This window comes from Poecilia mexicana, unplaced genomic scaffold, assembly GCF_051168715.1.
Source record: "Poecilia mexicana isolate PSO_F unplaced genomic scaffold, ASM5116871v1 scaffold_11, whole genome shotgun sequence".
Lineage (NCBI taxonomy): Eukaryota > Metazoa > Chordata > Actinopteri > Cyprinodontiformes > Poeciliidae > Poecilia > Poecilia mexicana.
Window position 1 is genome coordinate 74145 of NW_028263380.1, and position 10303 is coordinate 84447.

The 10303-nt window shown below is 36.5% G+C and overlaps 1 protein-coding gene across 1 annotated transcript; it reads left to right on the top strand.

The window, feature by feature from the left end:
* The first annotated feature begins 2814 nt into the window (after positions 1-2814).
* On the top strand, positions 2815-6614 carry tnfa (tumor necrosis factor a (TNF superfamily, member 2)). Its single transcript, XM_014974911.2, has 4 exons — positions 2815-3427; positions 3529-3556; positions 3779-3832; positions 5702-6614. Exons 1-4 carry the CDS (start codon positions 3251-3253, stop codon positions 6169-6171), a joined length of 729 nt encoding a protein of 242 aa, XP_014830397.1. The 5' UTR covers positions 2815-3250; the 3' UTR covers positions 6172-6614.
* The last annotated feature ends 3689 nt before the right edge of the window (positions 6615-10303 follow it).

Below are 10303 nucleotides of genomic sequence, written 5' to 3' on the forward strand. Positions count from 1 at the left end.
TGATCCCTTTAACCCTTGTGTTTACAAATGGGGTCCAACCGACCCCACACCTGTAAAACTTGTATCATTTGCCACAGTCTTCTACGTTTGCCTCAGTCCTTGCACACACAAGGGTTAAATATTTCACTCTTTCGCTCTTTGTTTCATTACAGACATTTGTTAAAATCAAAAATGTTAATATTATTTTCCATGAATATAGACTCAGCATCCCATCTTGACAGAAAAAAATGAGAAATGTAAAAATTTGCAAGGATCAATTCTTTGCAAATTTGAGCAAAGGATCAGTACTGACCTTCAGTCAATACTGACCCTGATATTGAGGGTCAGTATTGAGCAGAACCACCCTTTTGAGCTGGTGCAGCCATGAGTTTTCTTGGGAATGATGCAACAAGTTTTTCACACCTGGATTTGGAGATCCGCTCCAGTTCTGTCAGGTTGGATGGTGAACATTGGTGGAGGCATTTTCAGGTCTCTCCAGAAATGCTTAATTGGATTTAGGTCAGGGATCTGGCTGGGCCAGACAAAAATGGTCACAGAGTTGTTCCAAAGCCACTCCTTTGTGGAACCATCTCAAGGAGGGCCAGAAGAAATGGACAGCATGCGAAGCCCACCTGTTGTCTTTGTCGAGTGTCGTAAGTTGTCACAGTCAATCTAGTCAGTCGTCCACAGTAAAACTGTGAAGTCCTGTGATGGCTTCAGCTCTCTATGCAGTCGTTAGTCAGTAGATTCCAGCGTTAGTGTTGCCTTCGCTCCCTGTGCTACCTGCTCATCTGGACTGTTGAGCTGTACTCCTATCATTAAAATCTTCATCATCATCTTCCATCTGGGTATCTGCATTCTCTCTCACCACCACAACCTCACCAAATCATGACACTTGGATTCTCTTTTGACTTTTTAGTGTTACAGCTACTCGGTGCATATCAGAAATCTGTCCACCCTGACCAATTTCTTCCAATATGTTTTTATGACCTTTCTGTGTATCACTGTTCCTGCTGTGAGCCCTGCATTATACAATGACAGATGGATTGTGCAATCATATTTGCACAACTCATTGTGCCTAAACTTTTAAGGTTGTGCAAGTAGTCATCAGCTGTTTTATTGCGGTTCTGAGTTATTTGGTAAAATTTCTGTCCTCTGATGGGGAGTTTTGCAAGGTAATTTGATTCTTGGTTTCTTTTTTCACATTAACTTATAGAAAGCTTAATAACATGGCCACCTGAATCTTTGTTGCATGTAAAATATTATTATTCCTTTAACAGCAAAGCTTTTGTAGCTTTTCATGTAACAATCACTATTTTATTTTATTTTATTGTCATGTCCACTAAGGGTAAATTGTCTAAAATACTGACTGAAGTATGGCAGCAAGATAACAGTTCACCCTGTAGTCAGTAAGATTTGCAATCGTTCTGCAGACAGTTATCATGGACGCATTGTGTTTTACTAAAACTATTTCCAATCTCTGTTACTTTTATTCATATATTCATATATATGTCAGTTAACAGTTTGGTATTCCACATTTTACTGAAGATGACTTTGATGTGTCGACAAGGACCTGACCACAGAACCTATGAGTGACAACTGCTCCTCCTTAGATCTTGACATATTTATCTATATTAAGTCAAATATGGCAGGACAGAGGCAGGCCTCATGACAGATCAAACTGATCAAAGATTTTGATCAATTATCAAATTGATCAAAGTCTTGACAATTGCCAGTGATAATAAAAAGATCAGCAAAATACAAATTCTTATTCTTTATTTAAACATTTCATCTTATAATGTCTCCATAAGTGGATTTATATATTTCAAAAAACACAGACATGGGACCATAAATGCAGAAACTGATTGGTCCTATCTTCCAAAACACTCACTTCTGTGAATATGAAAGAAGATTCATACTCACCTGACTATGATAGACTCATGATGTTTTCTGTCAAATATTTAAAATCAACAGCTGACCAGACCAATGATAAGAACTAAGTTTTGCTCATAATTGAGATATCTTAGCCTGTACCCTTAAGTTAACCTTTGACTATAATTTTATTACTACATTGTTTCTTATTCTATGTTTACCTGTTAGACATTACAAACAAATTGCTCAGCTCACAAAATATTTGTACTTCATGGTAAATAAAGAAAAATAATTCATCATAAAATGAAGTACAACTTTACACTTTTGTTGAAAGTCACAGGTGGACTGATGAGCTGTTGCTTCAAATTTGATTTCCCTTTTCCTAAAGCTGCTCTGATCCCTCAGTATATTGAGGAGAATTATGATACATTTGAGAACTTTTTTGGTCAATTCTGAAAAATATTTTGATCAATAATATCAGTTATTTCGTGCCATTTCAATGTGATGCAGATGGAATACAAACGACAACATTAAGCATGAATTAAACTTAAATTGTTCTGTGATCACAAGTACCTGAGACTATCTACACATCTTCATGTAACACTGACTTCACTGAGTTTCTATACAACCATTCTCAGGGTGTTTCCCCCTTCACACATGGGAAACAAGTGCTTCCTACAATTGAAAAAAGTATTTCCCAATATAGAAAGTACTTGTTTACTGTGTGTGTGAAGGGGGAAATACCCTTCACACACAGACACAACTTGTATTTACAAGTTGAAATGCTGAGGTCTTTTTTCTCAATATCCGTATGATAAACAGTGGTAACTAACAAGTTGCATTAACTGGAGGAGCTAATCATACCTCGGAATTAAAGGAAGGCTCTATACTAGATGAGTCACAGCCTTACATTAACGTCTGTCTAATTTAAACTTTGGGGAAGTGACATATTTCTCTCTCTGAGTAGAACATCAGAAAGACTTAATTTTTACCACTGAAACAGAATTTATACAGATACAAAATTTTTGTGATGTTTTTAAACACCTGTTGATCAGAGTGTGTGTGTGTGCGTAAGAGAAAGAGTAAGTGTTAGATTCTGCTAATTGTGGGTGTCTGTTTTGTGGTGTAAAAATGGTTACGACACAGGTCTGTGCTTGTGGTTTAGGTATAACTCAGCAGAGGTTTGTGTAGGCGTGTTCTGGTCCATATGAGCCTCCCAGGTTCTGGGTCTCTTCCTTATCAGCTCTCCACTTATTCACAATGAGTGACATCACTGGAGTTTCCACCAAAAAAAGCTTTTAAAAGAGCGTCTCAAAATGTCAGTTAAGAAGAAGAAGGAGTCGTCTTACCATACATTTACAGTTTGACTTGGATTGAAAGCAAGAACTTACTCAGAACAATGGAGAGTGAATTCAAGGTATTACTGGATGCAGATGCGAGCACAGGGACAAATGATCGGACATCCACTAGAGTCAAAACATTTCAAATGTCCAGACTTACCTTGGCCCTGATGGCTTTCACACTCTGCCTTGCTACTGGTGGTGCTGTTTTCCTCTTCTCTAATGCTCGTGTCAAGGTGAGTGCTGTCTTCAAAAAGGGTCAAAGGCCTGCAACAAATAGTACATAATCTGATCCCACCAATGCTAACAGTGTCTCTTTATCTGTCTTCTGACACAGAGTGCAGTATCAGACGAGGGAAGCTCTGGTGGGTAGTTCCCTTAATTCTTTGACACATTGAACTTTTATGAAGTTGTAGTTAACTATAGCATCTATTATCTAATCTATGTTTTACAGGTAAATATTATATACCTGAACTTTTATGTATTGTTTTGTTACTTAGGGATTTGTTCCATAAAGGGATAATGTCCCAGAAAAATGCTATTTTGCATCCAGAAGAGGGTTAACATCTTTTCCTCTAATTTTACAGCTTTTCATCACGCCCTAAGGCAAATTTCAAACAGGGCAGCCATTCATCTAGAAGGTAAGAACCAGACACCTTCAGGTGAGGGGGGTGGAGGGGGCTTGATTCCCTGCCGCTTTTACCCTTGATGCCCTAAGTGCCCTTTTTGGGGTTGTTTTGTTTTCAATGTATTTATTTTTTATTAAATTTTTTTATCTGGACAATAGTATTTAGCTAAACATAAGAATTTAGCAAACTAAATTACTCTGGCTGTCCTTGGTCTAATAATGACTGAATGGATTCTCAGTTCCTCTGTCTCCATGTCGTTATGACACCAGATCAGGATGAGGGAGGGGAACTGTGTCCTCTGTCAGATTATGGGCAAGAATTTTTTTTCAACATACACTAGTTTGTGAATAAAAACGTAGGTCTGATGTTGAAGTTTTATTTATTTTCATAATTGTCCTCACAATAGCGGGAAAAACCCTCATCACCCCCAAACACAGAAATGGCTCAGTTGTAGAGAAAACTTCTGACTTTAATTTTAGCATTCTGCTTCAGTGCTGGACTAAATGCCCAGTTTGCTCCAGGCAGTCTGAGTCAGTCTCACCACTGGGGGTCATAATCGGATACCCTGATATAAAGAAATGGTAATGTGGCTGTCACTGCGAACAACGTACCTTTTAGCTCTGTGCTTCACTAACGTTACTACCAGGCGGGTTCACACTACTGCTGACAGATCAGAAAAAATACACCCATAAAGCCCAGGCAACCAAAACAGTCTTTGTGGCGCTTATTACAAACTGAACAGTCAGTAAACAGAAAAGCCTCGTCTGATGGTTTGTCCCAGCTACTGCCTTATAAATGAAATCTCCATTTGTCCCTTGCATCCAGTAGAGAGATGCGCAACACAATGGAGCGGCTCTAGCAGGGCCGGGGTAGAATCTAATTTACTCCCCCTCCTACTAAGAACATCGGCATCACTAACAGTGTTTGTTTGAAAATAGATTTAGGGAAGTCAGTGAGACTGGGAACAGGTTAATTGGCCAGCTTAATATCAATCACTGATTTCTGATTATTATTTACTGTGATGTATTTGTGAATAAACTGAGCTCAAACACAAAGATTAAAGATAGCATCAGATTGTAGCCGTGGTAACACGTCAAAAATCAAATATGTTTTTTTGTACGTAGGGTTAATTAGGAATTAATTAGGAAGTTTACTTTGTCCAGAGTAAACTTCCTAATTAATTCCAAAATGTACTTTTTTTCCTCTGCTGAAACCATTAAATAAAAATTAATAGCATTGTCATTCTCAACAAGCAAATGCTAAAGTTTTAGATCTATGGTCTGTGTTACAATTCAAGCATTTATAGGGACCCTAGACTGTAAGCAGACCTTTGATAGATTTTTTTTAGGTCGACCTGTGAAGACACTGTGACAGTAATCAGCTAAACTTAAATGCATGAATGTTTCTCAAGACCTTGTTGAAAGACAAAATCCTCCAGGACAGTCAGCAGCAGAAACAACAACATTAAACCTATCAGGGAAAATTTGCTTTGATTGTCCCCACATGACAATGACATGATATGATACAAATAAATATTAGATTCTTGATTAATATGGATTGTTGTTAGTTTGTTGTACGGTGTTTTAAGATCTTGATCAATGTGCCCCTTTTTATCTTTGAGCCCCCGCCCCTCCAAAGGCCTCTTTACGGCCCTGGTAAAGAACAAACTGCAAAGTGTAGTCTACAACTACATTAAAACCCAGAGGTGAACAATATGTACAATTCTGTCTGTTTATATAAATAAAAGATACAGAAGGACTTAGCAAAATTATTATTATTTTTCATAATTAGCTTTACCTTTGGTTGTTTTTCACTGTCTACAGGAGGGTATTGTAAGTGCAATAATCTGATATTCATTTTCATGCCTGTGTTTTCAATCAGGAGTACACGACCCCGCCATAAACACGTCAGTGAAGTGGATGAACAAAGTGGACCAGGCACACTCTCAAGGAGATCTAGAACTAAAAGACAATGAGATTCTGATTCCTCAGAATGGCCTCTACTTTGTTTACAGCCAGGCGTCGTTCAGAGTAAGCTGCAGCAGCACTGATGATGACCTTACTTCCAATCACATGATCCATCTGAGTCACACAGTGAAACGCTGGTCCAGATCATTTGGCTCTAATGATGAGAGGTCCTATCAGACCCTCTTGCATTCAGTTCGTACTGTGTGCCAGGGTACAGCCAGTAAGGATCCAGACTCAGCTGGAAGCTACTTCTCTGCAGTGTATATGGGAGCAGTATTCGATTTAAAGAGTGGGGACAGACTGAAGACGGTTATGGAAGAGAAGATGCTTGAGAAACTTGAGGAAGATGCAGGGAAGACTTATTTTGGTGTCTTTGCCTTGTAAAGAGAGCTTGCAGAGGGCAGTAAATTTACATTAACATACATGTTAACATACACAGAGTAGCACCCGTACTACTTATTATGGAATGGAGTCTGTTGCATAACACCAAAAGAAAATTGTTTTGTAAGTTTTACATTTACAGATCAACCAGTAAGTGATTAGCAATGTCTGATATGGTGGTCTGTAATCCACCACATCAGAGCTATTTACTAAGATATGTCATTTTTGTATCACTTATGTTGTGTGTTTTTGCTGCTAATTGTTTCACTACAGCCTAGCAATGATGTGTTGACATATTTATTTAATATTATAATTATTTTTATTTATTTAAATATTTATTATTTTTTTCTCTAAGTCGGTGTGTTTTTCTGTTCACTAGGTCCTGTTATATTATGGTGTTTGTGGTGCAAAACACTTGAATACATATTGTTTGCAAAGATTACAAACTCTGATGATTATACTTTACAGTAATAGTCTTGTTCTCACCTGTTTATCGCTGGATCAACCAGTCAGGATTAGGTTTTCAAACCCAGGACCATCTTGCTGCAATAGCTCTACCAACTGCACCATTGTGCAGCCCCAGCTAAAAATACATAGACAAATCAGTGATTCTTGAGGATAGGGACAAAATGGGTTTTAATTTTCCCATAATTTTTTTTGTGTTATTTCTCAACCTTATGTATGCAAATATGACAATGTTTAGGAAATGTAAAGATGCTAAGGTGCAGGCTCCCAGTTGCAATATTTTTTAAAAGAATTACATTTTTAATCGACCTGACCTAGAACTTTGTCATCACCATCTGACAAAAATATATAAAAATAATTTGTAATGACCCTATTAGTGATATTTTTACTCATTTTACAGACAAATGCTTCTCAAGAAACAAAATAAATATTATTTAAAACCAAAAACAACAAAAAGTCCATCTGACAGAGTTGACACAGAACTGAAGGTGGTGACAAACTAGTGAATAAAATGAAAAACTTGGTACATGTGAAGTAATGCAATTCATGTAAAATACATTAAAATTAATTAACTGCACATTAAGTGATATTTGACAACAATTTCACTGAAAGAGTCAGAAAAACTCTGATGGAGTTGACGAAATGCCAAACTACCTCAATTTATATGATGTTATTCTGAAGGAGGCCATATTGTAGCTCGTCAGGTCCATGAAATCTTTACAGTATACCAAATTAAGCTTTTATTTCACAAAATTTCATCAAAGTTTTGTAAATTGTCAGTTATGGTGTTGACACGTCATGGTTGTGACGAGCAACTTAGGAATAAAACAGAAGAAAAAACTAAAGAATAACTTAAGCTAACCAGAGCTAACTAGCCCTCTTAGCAAAGGAAGAGAAAGGAAGTGGTCATGGGGTCCTCAGAAGTTCTGGTGCCCCCCAACAATGCCTGATTTTTTTTTTACATTCTTTTGATTTCTGACGGTGTTGACAAAAACTAGGGACAAATTTCAATGGAGTTGGAAAATATATAAAAATGATTTTAATTCAATTTATTGATACCTCTATAATTATTTATATGACTACTTATACTTAAATGTCACAATATATAATTTTAGTATTTCTTTAATTATTTTAAACTATTATAATGTGTTGAGTTCTGCTCCTGGACGAGGGATTTTACAGGCATCATCCACCGACTACAATGTTTGAAATAAAAAAATATTCAGCAAACACCAGGAAAACATACATTGTTGTGCTCACATGACCCAGGTTAGTTGAGTCAGATATTTGAAAAAAATTATATTTTGTGTATATTTTATTCAAATTTTGTGCTTTATCCATAGGACCTGTTTTGTCCCTATTCTCAAGAATCACTGAAATAACAATACACATTTAAATTTAAATGAGTTGATTCTCGTGGTTGGCTCTGTATATTTGAGTTTTTTTTTTGCTTTCATAACGTGTTTGATAACATTTGACAATAATTAAAACTTCTTAATGTTGATATTGTTCAGTGAAATGTTTTTCCATCAGGCTACATGGGTACTGCATTAATAATATCAATGAGCTACTCTATGCTGTAGTTGGTGATATGTTGTTTGCTGCTGATAATTTATGCATCTAAAACAAACAGTATTTTTACATCAACTTCTAAGTTATGTGAAATTTCTCCAATTAAAATGGTTTGAAAGCTCAGAATCAACCCAGAACCGGTCCACATTCTCAAGTGAGAAAGATTCACCGGGTATAAATTAAATTTGTATCTATTGTAATTACACCTAAGAGAAATTAATTTAATGAAAAATGTCATGGTTGTGTATTCCATCTTAAGTTGGGCTGCACCGACTGCAGTTTTCTGGCCAACCACCGATTACCAATCTTTACAAAGCCTGACCTGCCAATTTTGACTTTGGCTGATACCATTTTTTTTTTCCCAAAATGTTGTTAAATGTAGCAAGAAAGTCGCTGAATTGGTAACAGAGGAATGAACATTGTTAACTGCAAACATACAGAAGTGACCTGGTGGGCCGGTCTGTCAGTCAAACCTCTTACTGTAGGGCAGAAGAGGACAGAGGATGATTTTTAAACCTTTGACAAAGGTTTAAAAAAAAAAAAAAAAAAAAAAATATATATATATATATATATATATATATATATATATATATATATATATATATATATATATATATATATATTCAGGAAAACAGAAGGACAAACAAACGACCACAAACCACAGGGATGAGCAAACCGACAGACTCACAGTTATACAAAAGGAAAATGTCAAACAAAAGAATCTGGTGTCCAAACTTTCTTCTAACTTTATGTATTGCTGTTTGTCTGGATGAGTCTCAAAATGATGATGATGACCAGCAAATGTCCAGGGATCAAACCGAACCAGAACCTCCTGCTCAGAACTTGAAATGGCCATGGAAGATTTTTAAATACATTGAAGGTATTTTTGGCAAAGCTTGCAAAGAAATGTCACAATTTTTAAACCGAGCAAAGAAACATTATTGTGGCCACATTTCAAACAACAAGAACCAGATTTGCAAATTTTTTAAACACAGCTCAAATGAGAATCAGAAAGTAGTTGCTTGAATGGAACATCTCTGCTGCAATAGAAGAATATTTTTCTTTTGCAGTTGAGAGAATCTGTCACCTCGGTTGTGAGATCGCTACATCATTCATTTCTTATTTAAGGCTCGTTTTCATTTACATTGAAGAGAGATCTTCAAGCATTCAAAACAGAGTGGTCGCGTTCTTAAGCAGAGTCAGAGAAAGAATAGATGCTGCCTTTAACACGGTCAGAACCGGTCTCATTGCTTTTACCAACATTGCCCTAACAAACATCATGGACATTTTCCAAGCAGTCAGAGACAGAACTGAATTGATGTTCTTTAGGAAATGAACTCGTTCATCTTGTAGCCTAACAGAGTCCTTGAGCTAAATTCTGACTTCAGTCTGGCAATAGTTCAAGGCTGCCAGGTTGTTTTCGATGTCTCCTTCACATTTGTTGCTGAAGTATTTCAGTCAATTGGGAGATGTCTTGCATATTTTTTTAAACCAGGCCACAACAAAAACCAGGATTGCCTTTGACACAACCAAAACAAATATTTCCAGTTGTGTCAGTACATGTCAAGCAAAAGCATATGCTGCTCTTAGTTTTTTGAGCGGATGGGTCATAATAATTTTCTGTAGGCACTATAGATGCATTTAAAATGCATACCTTGTACGGCCTGGCATTTCCCTCATGCAATAAACTATATATTTGTACCCCACGTTGCTCCTTTATTTCATTTTTGGAGGAGATGATTTAAAGTACCACCAGACATATTTTTGTCCAAATAAAAGAGGCATTGAGGTTCATGTGACCTTTTACTTAGAAGAGGAGCAGTCCTTTTTATGAAGCAGAGGTGCATGCTACACCTTTCCTCCTACTTGTAAGTTATACATCACTTTTCTTCATGTTTAAATTTGGGTAACTCTCACTAACAATATTTTCATGTCTGAGTATGTGAAATGATCATTGTAGATCATTTCAAGACATTTTTTTATAATTTATATGCTAAAACTGTTTTTTTGTTTGTTTGTTGCCTCAGGGCAACATTGTGCAGGTAGGCCCCTTTTGCTCACTCAATATTATTCAAGTGCGTTGATATGCAGTTGATTA